Source organism: Vanessa atalanta, chromosome 29 (assembly GCF_905147765.1).
Source record: "Vanessa atalanta chromosome 29, ilVanAtal1.2, whole genome shotgun sequence".
Lineage (NCBI taxonomy): Eukaryota > Metazoa > Arthropoda > Insecta > Lepidoptera > Nymphalidae > Vanessa > Vanessa atalanta.
In genome coordinates, this window is record NC_061899.1 from 3,108,790 (window position 1) to 3,132,881 (window position 24,092).

Here is a 24,092-nt window from a genome sequence, read left to right on the forward strand (position 1 = left end):
ATGTGTTCGATTTATCGAAACACATCTAAAATCCTTTTTTTTTAGCATTAGCAGCCTGTAAATTTTCCCTGTTGACGGGTAACCGTTTTCACCGCGTCTAAAAAACTATGAATATCGTTCTGGTACGTCAAACCATTCAAAGTACGATAACATTAAAGTCATTAAATATTCGCCCTGTCTCTCTTTAACTTTACAGTAACCCATCTTTGAGAAAGAGATGAAGCGAATATTAAACCGATTTAAATATCATATTCGTTTCATCCCTTTCACACAAATCGTACAACGTAAAGTTAGACGAAGACAGGGCGACATCTGAAATCGGATGTCAACACCGATATTTTATCCAAATATCCGTTACACAAACGATGTCACACAAATTGGATATCGCCCATGCCTAGTTAGCGCTCATCCTTGTGCACTATAGAGATCTCAGATGTCCATTGAAATTGGCCAATGAGAAAAATACATCAATTTTATTTTTTTCTAGTTACAACGATCCCCTAGTCACTTTGGCGCACTATTTCTACCCCAAAGGAAAGCGGCCGAACAGTCAAATGGGACTTTTACTTGCCGTAAGTACAATATAATTATTTTATATTTTTGAAGTGATCACTTCTTATTGGGGGGTAAACCGCTTCGTTACGTAACGCGTTACGGCGCCAGTCTGTCTGGCTTCCCGTTCTTTTACGCATATATAAAATTCTAATGTACATGTTCAAGAATTGTAACTGAGAAAAAAATTGTATTTTATAATCAATAAAATATTTTACTAATAAATTATTAATAATAAATAACCTTTAATAATATTATCATATTAATATACATAAAATTTATGTAATAACTTAGGCTTTTCATAGGTCAAACAATTTGGATATTAAATAGTTCAACTTGGTTATTTTAAGTTAACACTTCTGTCGGACGTCCCGAGACGTTCATTTAGTATATATAGATGGAGGAGCAATTGGTGGTAAGTCATTTGCACTGTAAGACTCTTAAATCAAAAAATATTTCTGGATGTCTAATACTGGATCTTCGCTATAAGGGACTGAAGGGACATAATATCTTAAATCTGATGCACACTGGCAATTATATTCCTTATTTTTAGACCACCTACGATAGAGGCGACCACTCACCACAAGCTAAACTGGCACAGTCATTAAATACATTATGACTGATGATGGTGACTATTTGATGACGTATTCAAATACAGTAACGTCGCCTTTTATGTGTTTAATGTTCATAATTCATTGAATCAGGAATGTTTCGTTGAAGGAAAACATCGTGTGAAACATACAATTCTCGCCAATCTGCACTAGAGAAGCGAAGTAGCATAAACTCTAAGCTATATCTTTAAGGTGTAAATCTTGACCGCGTGCAATGGTGGCAAGAATGCTAGCAGCATTTCCCCGTTGAATCGCAATTCCGATCCACTGGGCTAAAAACGAACCAGCCCTCCTGTCACCAGTGGAGACAATGTGGCGAGATGTTATAATTTTAATGAAGACTTTTTAAGTGATTATATTATTGCTGTCTTAACTTTACTTAAATAATACAATGGATGTTCTTTCGATTCAAGAGAAACGGAACACTGGACGAAGTATCAACGATTTACACGGGTCAGGACATGGAGAAGTTCGGATACTTGGACAAACTTAATGGCCTGGACCATCTGCCATACTGGCCTGAGAGTCCTTGCAATAACATAAGGTAAGAGCAGCTTGCGAAGAGTACATTTTTTCTCTCTTTTAAACTCAGGTACATAATATTATATAAATATGTCAATCAACTGTCTAACTAGGACAGTACATGAGGTACAGCCTGATGACAGAAGGATTGACGGACGAACAGTCCCTTAATAGGGTACCGTTTTATCCCTTGTGTACGGACTCTAAAAATAAAATGGATTTTGTGCATAGTACGGCTTTATATATAAATATATACATTTTTTTTATTACATTAACAGCCTGTAAATTTCCCACTTCTGGGCTAAGGCCTCCTCTCCCTTTGAGGAGAAGGTTTGGAGCATATTCCACCACGCTCCAATGCGTGTGGACTACACATGTGGCAGAATTTCGTTGAAATTAGACACATGCAGGTTTCCTCACGATGTTTTCCTTCACCGCCGAGCATGAGATGAATTATAAACACAAATTAAGCACGTGAAATTTCAGTTTTCAGTTTGAACCCGAAATCATCGGTTAAGATATACGCGTTCTAACCACTGGGTCATCTCAGCTCTCTAACTACTGGGCCATCTCAGCTCGATATATTTACAATCCAGTGTGAATGCAATGGCTTTAAATACTCTACGAGACACGAGGGTGCACATACATCCTACTTGCATTTTCAGTCTGTGCTGAGGCTTGACTTCCGGACCCCATAATCTAACTCCTACGAAAACGAGGCCTTCTTAATATATATGACCAAACCTATTTTTTGGCGCCGTTTTTTTTACATATTTTATTAATCAATGGACTTAAATAAATACTATATTAAAATGGTTTAGTTTTCAAAATAATCCTTTACTCTTTTAAAATAAAATAACAAAATCAATTTTTTTTTCTTTCAAGTAGGCTTTTACAAGCGCTTTTGAATCTTTATTTTACAAACTATACCAAGGGTTCGGAATGTAGATTCTACCGAGAATCTCTCTTTTTCAACATTGAAAATGCAAAGTCATGTTAGTTAAATACAATTATATATGAACATAATATCCTGCCTGGAAGTCAACAAGCATTACCTAGCTCCACGCTTTTTTATCATCAATATAATCTTGTATCGAATAATATCCTTTTTTTACTGTATTTTTACCAAAGCTAATATTTAGAATATTATTGGGTTTGTGAATTTTAAGCGAATTAGTACTTTGGGTCATTATCGATCTACTGGGGTATATACATGTATGTTTTATTTTAGATAAAGTTCATTATTAATATCAGCCATCAAACGGTACCATCTTTTCTAAGAGCACACGGGGCACGTGCCCAGGGCACTATTGTCACGGGGCTCCGAAAGGCCTATATATTCCCTGATACTATTTTTGGGTTTTTTGTAAGTAAGGGGAGGAATTTTAAAAAGAAATGATACGTCCAGTAAAGGGACGTCCAAAAAACTGGTTGCTCATCTACCAGGGCCCCATATCCTCGCGTGCTTTGAGGCCCAGGATAAGATAAGAAGATTCCGATTGTATATAACATGTATTTTTATATAAATGAATAATCCCTCATCTCAGAAACGACAAACTTAAGTTAAATTATAATAATATCACGTTTTAACCATAAACATGTCGTAAAAGATTTATATCATTATTTATATAAGTATATCTTTTAAATTGTCAGTTACATTATTAAAAAATATTATATATCATTCATGAAAACATACCCGCAGTTTTTTGACTTTTGGTTTGAACCACAAAATAGATAAATAGATAGATATAAATATCGATAGAGGAAAATCAGAAGTAACGACGGTACCACAAACACCCAGACCCAAGACAACATAGAAAACTAATGAACTTTTTCTACATCGACTCGGCCGGGAATCGGGACCTCGGAGTGGCGTACCCATGAAAACCGGTGTACACATTACTCGACCACGGAAGTCGTCATATATATATAACGTATACACGTTTAAAGATTTTATCTTTTAAATTGGCGTATTGGTTACCAGTACAACTTTCAACATAAAAAAGGTTGTAAAGTAGCAACCAATTGCCCACCGTTGGGTTAAGGTCTTCATTCCTTTTGAGAAGACGGCTTAAAGAATGTGTTCTACAACGCTACAGTACTGGTTGGATACACACTTGGATTTTCAACCGATACATGACATCTACATAGCGAATTACAAATTAAACATATGAAACCTCAATGGTCTTAGTAATGATGAGTTTTAACGACTTGGCTAATATGGCCCAAAAGACAATAAATTTTCCGCAAAGATTATCAATAACAGTAATAGCCTTACTGTTATTGATAATCTTTAACAAGAAACTCGGATCTCACCGCAGAACACAATTGTGAAATGTCAGAGTGATATGTGACATTGACTAAAATAATTATAAAATTTACAGGATACATATATCAAAATAGGTCACTGTCACTTGGAGAGTCGCTCTGCATGTCAAAGTCTGGAGCTTCTTCGCCTAATATCTCTTGCGATATTGGATTGTCATTATCGAATGGATAGACATCAGATGCTGCTCTTGCGCATACATTTTAACTCTTATATAGTTCCCCAGTTAGTTATATTATATAACAGTGTTTGAATAAAAGTTATAAGCGTTAAATACCAAACTACCAAGTGACAAGTCAGAGAACAGTCACTGCATCCTTTCTGGGGCAAGGCATTCGGGTGTGTAATTAAAACCTGCAGTATTATCATTAAGAATTATTCACGTTAAGAAATTAAATAAATGCATATAAAATTCAAAATAACTACTGTGCAAATCACGACCGTGAATGGCAGTGAAAACGATTTGAATCGCTATACCGATCCTTTGAATAAAAAATAAACCCCAGCCCTCCTGTCAACAATAGAAGCGATGGGGGTAAGTGAGCCAATGTAACAACAAGGGACATAACATCTTATCTCCCCAAGTTAGGTGTTAATATTTCTTAAATCGTCAATGTTTATGGGCGGTGACCACCGTATCATCAGGTGGCACGTTTGCTCCTTCGCCTACTTACATATATAATACTAGCTGTGTTACGACTTCGTGCAAGTTTGAATTTAACAAAAAAAGTGTTTTTTGTAGCCTAAGTTACTCCTTATTACATCAGCTATCTGCCAGTGAAAGTCCCGTCAAAATCGGTGCAGCCGTTCCAGAGATTAGCCGGAACAACACAGACAGACAGACAGACAAAAATTGAAATTTTTTTTTATTTAAAGTAAAACAGCGGTTATTTTAATATTACAAACAGACACTCCAATTTTATTATAAGTATAGATTTTAAGATCTGAAGTCTTGCAAACTATACTAAATACAGATACTATAATTCCAACGATAAGTATGAAATCTTAGATAAAGTAGGTATACCTGATCTTTGTTTATTTACACTGGATCACTGAACCACCAAACTAGAACAGACAGATTCAGCCAGACATCAGCCTTGTACATAAGCAATTATGGTAATGACCTCATTAGTATAATATCATCGGTTTCCGGAATCAAATATTTTAATTTCGTTGCAGTTTTTCCATGAAACGGAAACAATTTCAGATAAATTATTTTGTAAATGACTAAACATCGACTCACCTCAATTAAAAATATACTTAGAGTTCAAAAAACTTTATTAATAGTCGAAACGGGTAGTTAATATAATCTAAAATATAAATTAATTGTATTTCATGATAAAAAATAAAACTTAAACATTTGAAAAGTCCCGACTCAAAAAACCTCATATACATTCAATGAATTATTATTTAAATATATGAATATTCATTCCAATAAGCTCATTGCTGTAAGCTGGTGAAGTACGCTGATTCTTCATGATTCTGATAATGCTGCTACTATAACCAATTTAATCGTAACTTTGAACCAATTCGACTGTTTATACTGATTATATTTTGATACGACTTTGACCGAACAGCAGTACTCTGTATTGTTGTGTTTCGGTTTGAAGGTGTGTGAGCCAGTGTAACTAAAGGCACAAGGGACATAACATTTTATTTCCTAAGGTTGGCGACACATTAGCGATGTAAGGAATGGTTAATATTTCTTACAGCGCCATTGTTTATGGACGGTGGTGACTGCTCTTCAGGCGGCTCATGTGCTCGTCCACCTAAATATAAAAAAGCGCTGCAACAAGATCTTTGTAATTGTAGAATTGATAATGAACGGCAACGATTCGATTAACTAGGGGGGCCCAGATAAGGCTTAACATGTTATTATTACAACATTGAAGTCACAGGATATAAAATTTTGAGTCGATCAGATCAGTACAGGTTGCTCACACCTACTTCAACAAGTAAAAGCTGGTCTTCAGAAAAACTGAATGTTTTTTTTTATAATCAAAGCTGTACTTATCTATCAAATTATCTTTCAAATAAAAAACACAAAATCAAAATTGATTTATCGCCTCAGACAGACACAGACTAATAACAGACTTATAACAACCTTATTTGCATCGAGCTTTGCTAGTCTATCTTAAAGTGAGACAAAAATGAACTGTCGGAAATGCTAAATTATTCTCGCGCAAATTCTTTTCCGAGTGAAAATATTTTTATAAAAGCATTAGCAGCCCGTAAATGTCCCACTGCTGAGATAAAGGCCTCCTCTCCCTTTGAGGAGAAGGTTTGGAGCATATTCCACCACGCTGCTCCAATGCGGGTTGGCGGAATACACATGTGGCAGAATTTCGTTGAAATTAGACACATGCAGGTTTCCTCACGATGTTTTCCTTCACCGCCGAGCACGAGATGAATTATAAACACAAATTAAGCACATGAAATTTCAGTGGTGCCTGCCTGGGTTTGAACCCGAAATCATCGGTCAAGATGCACGCGTTCTAACCACTGGGCCATCTCGGCTCGTCTTTTTTATAAAAAGTATATTTAAATTTAATCACCGATATTTTTAGGTGTCTAATTTAATTAATTTTTAACATGTCCAAAATCCTAATAGTATTGCAATAAAAAATCTATAGCTATACAAATATTATACAGAGGTAAAAATTGTATGTTTGTATGTAGGGGGTAATCTCTGGAACTAATGATCCAAGTCTAATAACGCAATGGTTGAAAGCTACATTATTTAAATATCATCCTTACCGTATTAATTGTACCCGTGCGCACTTTTTTGTATGTCTGTTTTTAGACCACTAGCTGAACCTGAAATTTATAAATCACAAAGCTCCAACTCCCGTTTTACCCACTTAGGAGAGCAGTAAAACTGTTCTTAGCGGATATCTACACCATATAATGAACCTACACTGAAAGTATACTGATAATATAATTGCGAAAGTAACTCTGTTATCTCTTCACATTTAAACCGCTGAACCGATTTAGATGAACTTCGGTACAGCAATAGTTTGATTCCCGAAAAAGGACATAGGCTCCTTCTTAAATTCTCCTCTAGAGGGGATGAAATGGGAGGTGACGATTTGTCTGCGATAGATAAAGTTTTATAATATCGCGCGAATAAAGCCGCAGGTTCAGTTAGTACCTCTATAGTATTCAATTGATCGTCATGGCAATTTAAAAAGCTACATTTAATCACCGAGATTATTTAAACCTAACTGTCACATCTTATAATATGCATTAGCTAGTTCTTGAAACGATCACGTCCACGCTGTTTCAAATAAAATGTCATTAGCCTTGTTAACCATAGTAAATTGAGAAAAAACACTTAGTTGCTTTCTGTAGCTACTTGAGAATATTTCGTTCTTTCAGTTTCTTTCCGTTAGGCCTTTGAGGGCTCCCGTCCTCTTACGTAAAATCATTTACAGTATAAGCCTTTCAGTCCTAGTTTTCAAGGGGAACTACTAATACGGCTCTAGGCACGTATCCCACAAATATCGTATCGATAGCAGCTGCGTTACTCCAAAGTATAACGTTGTGAGATTTACTGTGACTGAAATATACTAAGCAAATCAGCTAACAATACTAAACCGCTACTAGAAAGCAATGAGGAACAGAAAAGGTCACAGAATTGATCCTTGAGGGACACCCGTAATATCTAGGATAAGAGTCTGTTAAATTAAGAATTCAAAAGTGATATAATTTCTAGACCAAATTCTCATGGTAATCACAATCAAAGGCTTTCGGTAAGTAACAGAAAATCCCCAAGGAATCCTGCGACTTCATCCAGGCTTCATAGATATTCTAAATAAACTCAATACCTGCTGGTTGTCGAGCGATCCGAAATGGTGGTTGTTAAAGTAAGCTTGTTATTACATTAGCAGCCTGTAATTTTCCTACTGGGCTAAGGCCTCCTCTCCCTTGGAGGAGAAGGTTTGCCGCATATTCAACCACGCTGCTCCAATACGGGTTGGTGGAATACACATGTGGCAAAATTTCGTTGAAATTAGACGATAATTCAGTGGTGCCTGCCTGGTTTTGAACCCGAAATCATCGGTTAAGATGCACGCGCTAATACCTGGGCCATCTCGGCTATAGCTTGCTATAAATTTAAGCTATTATTTCAAATATTTGCTTTGTATCGTGTATGAAACATTACCAGATTTAAATTTTATAGTTACTGTGCTATGTTCCATTAAGTCAGGTTGAAAACAATTAATAAATATTCTTGCAAGATTAGATATAATTACATCAATAGTTGAATTTGTGATAAATATACTTAATAGCAACACTCTACTTATTGACTTAAACCTACTTATTGTCTAAATGAAATATCTTAAAGAATGTTTTTTATCTTTTTGTTGTCTCTTAATAATAACTTATTAATTTTTCATTTGTGATACATTTCAACAATTAAATTCGAAAAACATTTTAATAATATTCAATGTGTGGCCATTTTGACCTCTCGTGTTTTATTACGCGTATTAAACATAATAAATTATTTAAAGTCACGTACTTGCATGTTTTAAAATTCATTCTAGATAACATAACATCTCAGGTTTTTCCAATTACGATTATTTATTTACCCAATTAAATATTTACTTTTAAACGGTTATAAATTTATTATGATGTTCCACATTGACGGACAGATTCACGTGTCACGTCCGGGCAAATTAGTAACCATTTCATGAATGAAAGATGTACTTCTGTTTAAACTAATCAACCCTGTACAAATTTATTTACATTAATTTGTATATACTTTATACTTTAGTCATTTTCCGGTGTTTTAATTCGCGGTATATGTTTATACTACTAGTGGAACTTGCAGCTTTATTCGCACAAAATTTATAAAACACTATCTGTGCCAAACAACCATCCATTGTTTTAACCCCAAAAGGGGGTTGATTTCTAAAGATACATTATTAGTACACCTCCACACCATCGATAGAGCATACATTTTAAATTTCAAGATTCTTACCTACAAAACATAGGACTTTCGTAAAAACTTCCAATCCATTTTACCCCCCTTAGGGGTAAAGTATCGTAAAATCCGTTCATAACGGATGTCTGCACGTTTTTTTTTAGATGCCGAGATGGCCCATTGGTTAGAACGCGTGCATCTTAACCGATGATTTCGGGTTCAAACCCAGGCAGTCACCACTGAATTTTCATGTGCTTAATTTGTGTTTATAATTCATCTGGTGCTCGGCGGTGAAGGAAAACATCGTGAGGAAACCTGCATGTGTCTAATTTCAACGAAATTCTGCCACATGTGTATTGAGCCAACCCGCATTGGAGCAGCGTGGTTGAATATGCTCCAAACCTTCTCCTCAAAGGGAGAGGAGGCCTTTAGCCCAGCTGTGGGAAAATTTACAGGCTGAAAATGCTAAAAAAATGCTAAAAGGTGTTATATTTTCTGAGATTTCATGATTAATCAGTGATTGGTATTTCGCTTATATACATATAGACATTAATATTATATTGTCAAAGCTTGAATTTTTATACAGTATTTAAAATTAGTAAAATCTTTTCCTATCCTTTATGGACCCTCAGTAGTACAAATTCAAATTGGTGCATAGACTACAACGTTGCTCAAGCCGACATTTTAAATTCAAGGGGGAACTATTACTAATAAAAATCTATTCTAAGTGATTAATTAGGAAAATGGAAATTTGGCAGGTAGATTCAGCTAGTATAAGATAAATTTGTCCCCATTGTGCTGGTCTTTAAGAAATTTCAATAATTGTACAGCCCACTTCAACTGTAAAAGTAAACACAACTTCGACCTTTGGAGTTGTCAAGTTATCAGAACATTGAAAGTATATATATATATATATATATATAGACATTTTATTGGGAATATCAGGATTATTCGAGATAATTGGGCGTATATTCAAACGATTTTATATGAACGATCCACAAATTTAGTTAGTTTTTAATTAAACAAATCAATTACACAGATATATTCACAATAGTCATCAATATCGATTCGTTAATAAATCATTTACAAAAATACGCATAAGTCACTGAATCTATTACAAAGGAATAAAGATAATGTCGGAAATTAGCGATTCGTCGCAAACGTGGTGCGCGGGAAATCTTGAATGTAACTGTCGTTCCAAGATGGCCGCCGCGCTACCGTCGACGCGACGCTTCACTAGAGCGCCGTTCAACTCCCATTGACACTCTTTTCCAACCAGTATGAATAAACACAAGATGGCGCATCATGCGCCGTCATATATATATATCAATAATTGTTCATAATGCATGATATAGTAGAGCTATTAGCATATATCATGGAATATGTAAATCTTTTTTTTATCTGTGCTTTTGCCTGCCATTTGAATAGACTAAAGACTGTACTTTCCGAGTAACCGTTGTGTTAGTCAGTCAGTGAGTCAAGTTGAGTTATTGTCTCATTGTTATAATCATATGAAGTGCTGTGAATTTATTCTTTGTTTAAGAAAATAAATAGTAAACAATTTTACGTTTACAATGCTTGTATGTAATTATACGCCATTAGTCTTGTCTACCTCCTCATACTCTGTTAGAGTATTAATAACTATTTAGCAATCAATAGAGAACCTAGTCATAGATAACGTGATTTTTAGATTTTAAGGTTTTCCCATAGACATTTAGAAAATTACAATTTTTAAACTAATTAGTTATATTCCTAACAACTTTAAAGTATGGCAAATATTTCGAATGCAGCCTATTATTTTCTCATATGTAAATTAACATAGATATATATGTGATAGATATGTGTATATATTTTTATGTCAAGAATATATACACTCTATGAAGCATGGCAAATGATCGTTCTAAAACTAATAATTAAATCTTCAATTTCGAACGAATCAATAGTTTTTGCATTAATACAAAAACCTAATTAATTTTTAACGGATTTCAAAAAAAGGGGGCTATTAATTCGAGTCGAGAGAGTCGAGATGGTCCAGGGCTTAGAATACGTGCATCTTAAACGATGATTCCGATTTCAAACTCAGGCCAGCACCACTGAATTTTGACTGAGATAATAATAATAATAACAAACTACAGTATTGTACACTTTAAAAAGGTCTTCAAAAAAGTCCGAATGGTATATGTCTATCTCTTAGGGATAACCCACAATAATCATTTTTTATCCTTTACTTTTTACGAGAAATAATGGCTTATTTTCGATGCGATTTCAAGCAATACAGCATTAATCCTTATCCAATTAATGACCTTAAATACTTTATGAATTTAATATAGATCAACATGGCTCTTTACGGTGTTTAATTTCAATGAAAATTTTGGAAGATATAACAGATTTAAAACGCAGGGACATAGCGATTTGTATTGTCTAACGAAAGAAAAACTGTGAACGTTGTAAGACATTCTGTAGTATATTTAGTATCAGCATTGCACCCGTGCGAAGTTCGGGTCGCTAGTAATATATAAAAAAGCAAAAGCAAATTTGTTTCAACTGAGTGTTCCCCAAAACCTTTTCTTATTTCGTATCTTTGACGCATAATAAATAAATAAAACAAATTAACGATCAAATTATATCAACAAAAAATATGTACATATATTTTTAGAAGATAAATCGTTTCCTATTTAAATGTTAAGTATTACCTATTTTAGGATTGTATATTTGTCTTGTCAACGTTTCTGTATAAGGAAGATGAGAAGATTTTACGTCGTTCATTCATTATCTTTGGACGGATTTTATCTTATTGATTTCCTTGAGAATAACTACGTTATGAACACTTTACGTTTTGACAGATATATCTTAAAAATATTTAAACATTCAAATGTTTGAGGAACAAACGATTCGGTATCTTTATAAAAAATACGTGAGCGTCTGCGTGTGTGTGTGATAAGGGATCAACTTCTCGCAAATTTCTTTCCAAGACTGTCTTACCAACAACAGCACAACACAGAATATATTTTGTCACATTATGTTTTGGTTGCAGCGACATCAAATAGGAACTAAGGTGGTCAAATGTCAACGCAACTGAAAAGTGAAATTATTTTAACATATCTATGTCTTGTTTCAGAGCGTCTGAAGGTTCGTTCTTCCCACCAAAACTGATTGCTAAGAACGAAATAATCTACGTGTACGACAAAGACCTGTGCCGGATTATGCCTCTCAAGTTCAGGAAAAATGTTTACAAAGAAGGTTCGATTTTTTTTAATGAAAAAACTCCTTGCACAATTTTTCTTCACACAAGAATACAATTGCTTCACCCTGAATAAACTGAATCGTTTTCAAATTGGAATAATTTGATGTAAGGCGTTGTGATACAAACTACGATTCAAATTACAATTACAAGGGCTTTAACTAACTCTACTATAATTACTTAAAGAAAAAAAAGAAAAAATAGTCCCTGAATTTGATTAACAATTAAAGTACCAGTTTGTGAAGGTCCCACTGCCGAACTAATTCCTCCTCTACCTTTTGAGGAGTAGGGTTGCAGCCTACTTCACCATGGTGCTCCAATGCGGATTGGTAATTGTACATATGGCAGAATTTCATTGAAATTGGACACATGCAAGTTTCCTCACGATGTTTTCCTTCACCGTCGAGCACGAGATGAATTACAAGCACAAAACATATGAAAAATCAGTGGTGCTTGCTTAGGTTTGAACCCGCATCGGTTAAGATATATTCTAACATTCGCGACTCGAGATTACTGTACCAAAATTTCATTACGAAGTTTTTGTTCACGGCCGAACAAGCAAACTCACACTCAGCAAGCATTACACTTACTTATTGATTGTCAAATTAAACACTACCACCGGTTCGGAAAAGTTAATACCCTGAGATGAGAACAACCGGCGAAAGAAACTCAGCGGGTTAACCAGGATATATGCCATCTTAAAATTCCTGTTTATTTTCAGGCATTCAAGCAGGTCTTTACACGCCGCCGAGTAATTATTTAGAAAATGCGGAAGTGAATCCAGATAATAAATGCTACTGTCAGGGGGAAAAGTGCCCTCCGAGAGGGTTACAAAACATAAGCCCGTGTCAATATAGTAAGTTATTACCAGTGACAGTTTTTAAGAGATATTTACAAAAATTAAAATCGTGTATAGTTGTCATTATTGATTTTTGAGAATTATTACTATAGAGACCCCACTCGAACATATTCTTGTGGTTTACTATCAAATATTATCCAACCTAACCAAAGACAAATAGATTTAGACATAGACAAAATTACTACTTTTTACAGATATAGGATATTCTTAACAAATCGGTTTTAGTTTATTGTGTAGTATTGTTGTACGCCTATATAAGTAAGCAATAAAAGATCACCAGTCACCGTTAACGTTTTTCCAACCATAATTTTACATATAACAAGTAAATCAAGTTTGTACATTTGATTTGAATAAATACATTGGTATTTATCAATCGTATAATAAATAATACTTCTTGTTAGACTTCTTAGATCATGCATCTAACCATAGGTTTGTCCAAACTCATTTGGATAAGTACTATCATCCCCTCATCACATATCTACCACTAAACAGCAATTGCTTCTAATTTGAAGGTTAAGTTAGTCAGTGTAATTACTGGTACAAGGGACATGAAATCTTAGTTCTGAAGGTTAGTGGAACATTAATGATCTAAGGGATTATTAATATTACATAGATATCTTACAGTTCCAATGTTTGGGGTGCTGGTCTGCTGGCTAGTATGCCTATATATTAAAAAACAATACACTTGAAATAACGTTTATTTTAAACAGTTTCCATCAATTTCAGATGCTCCAGTCTACTTATCCTATCCTCATTTTTATGATGCGGAACCGTCACTCTTAGAACCCTTTGAAGGTCTCAAACCAGACAAGAAAAAACATGAAAGCTATGTTTTACTACAACAAGTACGTATTTTTCTTAAATGTAATCATTATGACTTCCCACCTACAAAACGGCACACAATTTTGGAGAAATTGCCTCCTTCATACCCTCCCGGAAACTTCGTGGCAATGAGATCTACTCCTGCAATAATCTCGATTTTATTAAAAGTAAAATAAATGTTAATAAAATATGCTAAGCAAGGTCATGTTATCAAATCTTTGTGTATTTGAAAACCTGTTTAGCTAGTCACAAAACCAGGTCTGCTGGTTATTATACAAATCAAATTAATTTTAGACTATATTCTAATAGTTTTAATAATGTTTGCAGAAAATAGGTGTACCCATCGAAGCTCAAGTGAGGGTCCAGCTCAATCTGAAAGTTGACCAAGCTCCAAACATCAGGGTCAATAATATTCACAAATTTCCCGACATCATATTCCCCGTGATGTGGGCTCAAGAAGTAAGTTATAATTCATTAGTATTCATGGAAAATTATACTCTATTACATCAGCAGCCTGTAAATTTCCCACTGCTGGGCTAAGGCTTCCTCTCCCTTTGAGGAAAAGGTTTATAGCATATTCCACCACGCTGCTCCAATGCGGGTCGGTGGAATACACATGTGGCAGAATTTCGTTGAAGTTAGACACATGCAGGTTTCCTCACGATGTTTTCCTTCACCGCCGAGCACGAGATGAAATTCAGTGGAGCTTGCCTAGGTTTGAACCCGAAATCATTGGTTAAGATGCACGCGTTCTAACCACTGGGCCATCTCGGCTCTAATTTTGTTTTGATGTTTTTGGGAGTTAACGTGAGCCAGGTAATGTTGATGAGATTTTTTTTCACAAATATTAATACATATATTTATCTTTTCAGGGTATAGATGGCATCCCAACATCAATATGGAAGTGGATTTTCTTGGGTACAACGTTTGGTCCAATCGTAGCACCGATTATATCTTATTCGTTAATAATAATAGGTCTCGGGATATTAATAAATGTATTCATAAAAGCGTACAAAAGCTTTGTAATAGGACAAAACTCTTTAGAAATTGTAGAAATAGGTCGCGAAACGATCAGGCGTGGTTCGACGCTAATTATAAATGGTTCGCACAAACTTTTACCCAATAAAGAGGCGTCGTACCAGCCTTTGAACCAATCCAATCCAAATATTCCTCATAGCAGTCGAGAGGTGAAGTTACAAGAGTTAAATTATATAAGTAGATCAGATAATATAAGCACGAGTATCGACGAATTGAAATCGATTCTAAATAGAGATTTCGTGAAAGCGAATTTCACAGAAACTGAGCGAGAATCGTTAATACATTCGGATAACACTTTTATAATGTCCGAACATCGTCGGAGTAGGATATACAAAGTAACTGATAGTTATTAGTGTTTAATATACTTTTACAGCGTCCAATGAACATATTTTTTGTAACTAATCCGTTATTTCTACTCGTTTCGATATTTGACACTTTCTGTCATCGTGACGTAAGCTGTCAAAAATGACACGAGATATTTAACATTATCTGTGTCGACTTCTAAAAATTGAGGCAAAGATTTGACGTATTAAACGTCAATTCATATTGTTTTTCTTTGCCTGAAATTTTTTCGTTTAGGTTTGAAATTTAAAAATTACTAAATGTATAATGGATACGAATTATAATCGTTAAATTGTCAAAATTTACTTTGGCTAGTAAGTATGTTATTTTTTTAGTTATAAAATGTTGCTCAATTGGAAACGATTAGAATTTACCAAATATTAAAGATTGAATGTAGTGATAACATAAACTTCATTCTATCTTATTTTTATAAGGAAAATGTAATAAAAAAAAGATATATTATGGAAATCCAAGAAAATTCCAAGAAAGTTCCCATTATATTTTTTATAATAAATATATGCTGATGATTGCAATTTTTTATAAAAACTAAAACATTCCCAAGTAGTGAAGCATACAGGACGTCAAAAGTGTGCAAAATATATTTTTTTAAATGACAATCAGAATTATTTTAACCTAAAACTTATACTTAGGTGCGTTTTATTCATGTATGTGTCATCTGTGAAAATAGTTTTTACGTAACCGTGTAGTCCTTAAACTTAGATACACTACATATAGTCGCTTATAAACGACTGTATATGGTGTATGATATAACATAACATAACTTAAACTTTTTCATATCGAAAAATAACATGTTTGCCAAATAAACATGGTCAGATTTCGGGGTCTGGATTCTCTGGGGCAACAAAGGAGTTGAGGTCATAAAGTTTCAGATACGTTAAATGTTTTAACAGAACAAATAAAATAGTATAACAAGCATATATAAATATAGTAAATTACATAGCGTTAACGAATGGAATCTTGCGAGCTTTTATCGACGAGAAATATGTATGTATACCCAACATCCAGTCCTACAGTTAAAACTAAATTTAACTGAGATATTTTTTAGTATATATATTATATGTATACGGTCGTACTTATAAGCGTTGTATATCTAGTGTTTAGTTAAACAGTTATTTCTCTCTTTCAGTCATCATTGATTTGACATTAGTCAGAAAAAGACACAATACACAATATATTATTTAACTAATCAATCCCTTAAAAATATTTATATACAAAGTTTATATGACAATAGTATCGTACAAATAAAACGTAAAAATAACAAAAGATTTATACAACGGTTTATAAAATACGAAATTTGAACATTAAGTACTAGTCGATAAAGGTTATTTTTCAGTGATTTAGACAATAAATAGATATGACATATGTTAAAAATATAATTATAATAATTACTGTATCGATAAATAAAATATCAGAACAAAAAAAACTTTTATAAAAAAGCAATTATTTTAATTTTAAAATTCAAACACACAGAAAAAACCTCTTCAAAAATTCTGTATGTAGATAAAATTATACAATATGGCTATTTTGACAAAATATTGTTGCCATAATTTGAAATTATATGACATTAAAAAAATGGTCAGCTTCGTAAATATGGACTGGTCAGGCACTGCCAGCGGCGCTATCTTCAGGGCAATTTATAGGGCGCTAACGCTCAGGCACATATAATTAAAACACATTGCAATGAAATAGGTAAAGGCACATGTATTACCATCAACGCCATTTACTTAAAAGTTAAAATTTGTGGCGAAACTTTGTATATATAAATAACTATGCCTGTGGTACTGTCTTCGTAATGAGCCAATTAAGGTTTGGACTTTAATTGTTATTCATTCTTGATTGCGATTGTCGTCTTATATTAGAAATTAACCTAAAATTACTTAAATCCGAATAAATTGAACAATTGTGGAAATCTATTTAAAAGATAATATGAGAAATTATACTTATTATATACATTATATAGTATATTAAAAAGCCTGCATATTGTATATTTACTTATTTTTATAAAAATACTTCTTTAAATATTATTAAAACAGCAATAATATTATTTGTAATATTTTTTATCTTCTTCCCGCCAAAATCCGTTGTCATTCTAAAGTGACATATAACAGTGTTGCTATGTATCTAGTGTCTTACGTAACGATAATAATATTAAGATTATCAACCAAATATTTCGGGTGATGGACTGTTAGATAATGAAAATTTTAAACTTAATATTAAGAACAAGGGGAGACGGTCCATGAAATTTCATATCCTTAAATGTACTTAAATTTTTTTAGTACATCGCTTCGATCGGTGTTTTTCAACTTTCTCTCAGAAGAAGTAACTGCTTTAATATACGATAAGCGGCTAAAACAAAACATTCCATTTCATTCCAACCATTATTTTTTCTGCTCGTTCCAAAGGAACAAAAGAATATTTAAATCTATGACAAAATAAAAACGTTATCAATAATATAATGGCAATAACATATTTACAAATGTCAAAATTAATAAACCTCGGTTTTTTTAATAAATTTAAATCTAATATTATTTACGTTAAATGTAAAAGCAGTATATTTTCGATTCGCTAAAGTACGGTCGTGTAAATATGTGACATTTTATTTATATTATAACTATAAGTATAAAACTCAATTGAGAAATTTTTGTAACAGATACGGACGGTCTATGTACATGTTGAAAAACACTGGTGTTTACTTCTAATACTTGTGGAAATAGCAGTACATTTTGCTGTTTTTTGTATTTTTATTCACTTAGATTTAACATGTTACAAAATGAAGTTACCAATTAAATAATATATTTATTGTAGAAAATTCTATATATATAAAGCATTGTATAGATGATATTACATTGCTTTATGGCAAATGTATTATAGTTTTGTTTCAGATACCTCATTTAATTTCGAACTATGGAGTAAAGAGGTACGGAGACGTATCTAATTTATGTCTTCATGCGATATTTAGTGGTTAACATTTTTAGTCTATTCCAATCGTTTAAAGAATAAAGTAAAACAAGCCGTATATATGTTACTGTAAAAGCTCGATCTACGATTATGAATGGTAAATGTCCATAAAACCTTGGAATTCGAACTTTTACTATCATTCACTTGATAAATCTTAGGATTAACATTTTTGGAAATTGATTTTTTGGATTTTTGAAAAATATTTGTAAAATCATCGTTGGAATGGTAAAAGTCGTCCCTTTATAATAAATACTTCCATTAACCAAATCATGTCGGTAAATCTTAGGTTTTACTGGAAAATCTTAAGATTTACCTTAGTTCGAGCTTTTACAGTAACATACGTATTTCATGCAATTTTCTAAAAGCTCAGCTATATTGTACACCGCTAACAGTGCTTGATTAATATCTATATTTATAATTATAACCATTCCACTTAAATATATTTACTTGAATTTGACTTCCAAATTTCCGGTAACAGCTGCATCGAACGTTCAAAACGCCATTTTTTTCGCAAATCATAGATTATTCAAACTCTCAACCGATGATATGGCGTCAATTTGATGTCAAATATTGTTTATTTGGCTTTTGTCTTCTTCTTTGGTTGGAATAGGTATATATTGTTATTAATTGGAATTTATAAATTTAATTAGGGTGAGTTAAAAATGGCGCTATTTGATACTATGTATTTTGAGAGTTCTGTATTTAGGAATACAAAAAGATAACTACTCCCTACCTCTATACTGCATATCTCGTACTTATAATAATATAATCTGTTTTTATATGTCATGTGTCAATTATTAAATAATTTAATGAAATAAAGGTTAAATTTATACAGAAAATTTGATACGACATATATTATTGTTGTTAACATTAATCTAACAATACGAAGTCTAGGGCTCTTGGGTGTTTTTCTTTTTTAATTTGCTCAATTTTTTGTTGTATGAAGGGTCAATAGTTTTAAGCATAAAATATGACACATTTAATTTTTTTTTTTTTGTTGTATTTGTTACATAATTATACTGTTTGTGGTTTATTTTCATGATATTATCGGGTTGTTGTCTTGCATTTTATTTATTTAGCCTAATTTTTTATTTCGCGCTTTTTTTATACGGTGTTGCCACAAACTTTATAATGTTGTAATGTAAAAGCTCATATTAAGCTTTAAGAATAAAGACTTCAGATTAATATTATAATTATGTAAATGATTTACATAAGACATTCCAATTTTTATGTACTTGAGAGGGTATTAAGGACATTAATAATTATACATAATACGATACTGTAAATAATACTTTAAGGTCAAAATTTTGTATCCAGTACCTTGTTATAATAAAATGTGAATATTCAATTGTTTGTTCTTTATTTAAACAATTAAAATAAAACCATTCGTATTAAGATTCTATATAAAACCTAAATATATTCAAAAAGCTACAACTTGTTAAAGTCTCAAAGTTGAGCTCTTTCCCTTGAGAACGCTTGGAGATTTTTCTATCACGCAGACACATGTGTGAAATTTTCAGTTAAATGTCACATGCAGGCTTCTCCACGATGTTTCCCTTCACCGTCCGGCGAGGGATGAATTATTAACACAAATTTGGTTAAGGGCCGTCTCGATTCATATACACATTAGATGTCGGCAAAGTGTTATAAGATGACTGATTGCAAGTAGAATGGAACAACTTCACGAAGTTTACAGATTAACTAAATTAATCTGTAAACTTTGAGGAAAGATTTTATTCAAAGATTCGAAAGAATAATAGACAGTTGTAATATATAGATTAATTATTGTACCCATATTTCGTACCCTACTGATGAAATTTATTATATATTTTATTATTATCTGTAAAAAAATCTGGGAATTTGATCGTAGTGGCCCATTCTAAGCCTTCCAGGGTCACAAACACAACAGTTTTTTTTTTTTTTTTTTTAATTAATATCGGTCCAACTCTTTGAAAGGAGTTCAGTGACACGTACCAGGGAACTTTTCAAATACTTTGCTCAAAGGTGCTTTATATTTCTCAAAAACACTTAATTTTCACGAGCACAAGTTACCTTTTTTATTTCATAATTGATAAAGTATTTCTTAAGTGTAGTATTTCTCCTACTTACTGTAAAATTAAATAAATAAATAATTCCTATTCTATAGGGGGAGCCAGGAGACCTTTAAAACATGGCAACCTCGTTTGGGCTTCTGACTCCTACGATTAAGGTGCATGGTAAACTAATGGTACATGGTAAACTGCAATGTCTGTGGGAAAGAATAAATAAATATATTATTTTTTATAACTATTTAAGATGGACACGCCCCTTATCCTGATCTATAACGATAAATAATGGCATCAGCCGTAGAGCTTTGGACTTGTAAAACTCCTGTATCAGTTTCTGAAGTATCATCTACCAGCATCGATGCCGAACTCAAAGTATTGGTCTTCATAATTATAATTGGATCTCACATGAAGCTCCAGGTGCATCCTGGATTTCCTTGGCAACAACTCCTTTAATAAGAGTTTTAATCCTGTTATTTTAATTATATTATATACTGACGCAAACATTCCATTTCTTCTTGAGTCTAGGATAAGACATTGCAGTTACTGCTGCATTTTAAAGTGTAGTGTAGTTTAGTGGTAAGGCTGTTTTTAATAGTATAGATGAACGAACAAATGGTCTATCTGGTGGTATATGGTCCCCTATACCCATTGGACATTAGCTCAGTAAGATTAAACATTCCTTATTGCAAATGCGCCACCAACCTTGGGAGCTAATTACGTCGGTTTTGCTCTGTTAGTAGTTACTCTAGCTCAGACACCCTTCAAACCGAAACACAACAATAAGCATTGTTGTTTGGCGGTAGAATATCTGAAGAGTAGCACAAAGCCCTACCACTGACAATTTGTTACACTAACTATTTTTTTACTAAAATTCCCTTCTAATAATTTTTATTATTTATTTTTATTATGGTATTGAATAAAGCTTACAAAATAACGCTTTATCGTAATAATCTGGAATGAAAACACATTTTGATAAATAAAACAAACACGTGGCATGCGAAAAAGATTATATTTTGCAGCGAACTGTACATGATAATTAAAAAAGGTTTGTCAAGACTTTTGACGCCAATTTTGGCGCGAAAAGTTTACATTTCTCTTTTTTTCTATTCTTGGCTTAATGGCTTTTAGAACATATATCTATAAATATAACTGATTAAACGTAAAACAGTTTAAAGGTTCAATATTTACTTAACATAAAATCTAATGTACGTCAACAATATATTTTAATAAGGTTTATCACAAAAAAATTGCGTGTGCTATTTCGTTATAAATCGTGACATTTATATATCTGGAAAAATATTTGGGATATCAGAAATGTTTATTAATTTTCAATATCACAGAATATATCGTAACATCATAATCTTCATTTTAGTATAAGATTTTTTTGTTGAAATTGCTTCCTATATTTATAATCTGTTGATTGAAAATTGGCGGCAAAATTTTGACAAACCTCAGAATCTTCGTAATAATACAAAAAAAATCATACAGCGAGACTTGACTTTTAGATTTTTTATTGACTAGTAAAATATTATGCCTTATTATGATAGGTATAATTAATCAACTCGAATTTTACGTCTAAACAAGCGTTTTTTATACTCTATGGTATACTACATTCTGGACATTTTTCACATAAACATAGACTGCATAACATTGTCTATGGATTAAAAAAGTGACAGTATTTATAGACTGTCTTGTTTTTGATAACTGATTTATATCGCTGTACATAAAGACAGGCTGTGCAATCTATGTTCTATGCTCCATTAAAAATCCGTCTTGAAATTAAAAAAAACAACTGTCATTTAATTTCAAGACGGATGCCATTAAAACAGTTTAAAAATACGTTTTTACCCTAAGATATAGGTACAGATGAATTAAAAATTATTATAAAAAATCTTATATTTCACATTTAAAAATTACGTATATCCGTTGCATCGTATAACAGACGAAATTACCGACATTTTTATTATATACAATATATAATGACCACGTCAACAAATTATTGATAAAACTTAGATTAAAACAATCAAGCATACAAATAAGGCAAAATTGTTTTCATTCAAAACAGATCACAGATAAATTAAAAAGTCAACGTGGTAGAATATATTTTTCTATGTATGTTTCACTAATTAAAAAAAAGAAATAACTGGATAACGTAAACATTGTCATTTGTGGTTAAAAAATATCCTATAGTCCATTCCAGTCGAAGACAGACTAAAAACAAACATAGATTTACGTATTCCGTGCTAATAGCTCAGCTACATATACACACTGCTAACAGTTCTTGCTTATACATCTTCATTTATAATACAACATTATTCCACTTATATCCACTTGATTTTTACTTGCAAAGTTCCGATAACACCATTTTTCGCAAGTCCATAGTGAATATCATAGATAATTCAAGCTCTCGACCAATGATATCGCTTCAATTCGATGTCAAATGTTGTTTATTTGCATTTTGACCCTTTTGGTTGGAATAGACTACACACACTCAATGATATGGAGATATTACTATCGAATGAATGAACGAACAAATGTCTGTAACTCATTCGTTCTTTAAAATACAGATCATTAATAAAAATGCCGGTACACTATACACTAAAACATTAGGCTACCTTCACAAATAGGCCGAGAAAATTTAAGTAAAACTTTAACAAAAATATTACTTATTCTATATATTAATACGATTTTCTCTCCTTAATACAAAATAATGGAAGATACAAAGCTTTTTACACTCGGAGCAGAGAGTAAGTTGAAAGTGACAGACTAAAAAAAAAAAATTTACAAACATTTGTGTTTAAAATGATAGCGTATTTATAGAAAATGGGGAAGTCCCTTTGTATCTTTCGTCTATGTATATAAGATATATTTCAGATTATATATCAGTGATTATAGCTGTAAATAAAGATAAAATATATATGTATTACATAAAATATTTTAAGCCACTTTCAGGTTACTCTCTGTTCCCAGTCACTTAAAATTATTATTTATGGTGGGCATTCACGTATACTGAATATTGGCCGTACCGAGATTGGGCCAATGTTTGAAAAGTATAAATCTTACAAACTTTATTGAGCGAATAATATTTCTGCCATTGAAAGGGTTTGAAGCCCAACAAATATCGATTCCGATCCGTGACCAACGACTCGGCCAACTTTCTTTAACAAATATCGATTGATCCAACGCAGTTATTTTTACACTATCGAATATTAGATCAAATAGAGTTGGTTGGATTTAAATATGTTTGTGTGTGAATTATGTAGTGACGTATATACTAATTATAAATTTAACTTAATTACTAAAAATGAATAGTTTTTGTTGAATAATTTGATTTGATAATACAATTTCTTATTGCTCACCACAATTAATATTAACATTAATCGATAGCACGCTTATCGAATAAATTTAAACTTACGATAATTTAATACTTAATGAAAATCGATATTAAATCGATTCCCAATAATCGAATACTGCGATTGCAATCGTTTCAACCTTGTCTGAATAATAAAAATTTACATCTAACTTTTTAAAATTTCACGTTATAACCGCGTATACAGTTTTGAATCAAATAGGGTTTTTTTTTGAGTATACATTATTTACTTCGATCGTATAATCCAACTATAGCTAACAAACATATATGATGTATAACACGATTTTTATTTACCAGCTCAAATATCTATCCATCCTTTTCTAAGTCACGAATAAATGTTGTCGATAGAAAGAGAGGCAAGATAACTTGACAAAACTTATTAAAAGTGAAGCGAATTGGTAGAGTTAATTATGTAGTAAATTATTATATTAATAACGTAGGGGGGGGGGGGGGTA

At 32.5% G+C, this 24,092-nt stretch overlaps 1 protein-coding gene across 1 annotated transcript in view; it reads left to right on the top strand.

The window, feature by feature from the left end:
- The window catches only part of LOC125075061 (scavenger receptor class B member 1), a 130,070-nt gene extending 114,665 nt beyond the window's left edge, over positions 1 to 15,405 (top strand). The window contains exons 7-13 of the mRNA XM_047686635.1: positions 488 to 572; positions 1,577 to 1,707; positions 12,057 to 12,178; positions 12,901 to 13,035; positions 13,765 to 13,883; positions 14,188 to 14,319; positions 14,733 to 15,405. Coding sequence (XP_047542591.1) covers positions 488 to 572; positions 1,577 to 1,707; positions 12,057 to 12,178; positions 12,901 to 13,035; positions 13,765 to 13,883; positions 14,188 to 14,319; positions 14,733 to 15,251 — 1,243 coding nt within the window. The 3' untranslated portion in view covers positions 15,252 to 15,405. The remainder of the gene's footprint in view (positions 1 to 487; positions 573 to 1,576; positions 1,708 to 12,056; positions 12,179 to 12,900; positions 13,036 to 13,764; positions 13,884 to 14,187; positions 14,320 to 14,732) is intronic.
- The last annotated feature ends 8,687 nt before the right edge of the window (positions 15,406 to 24,092 follow it).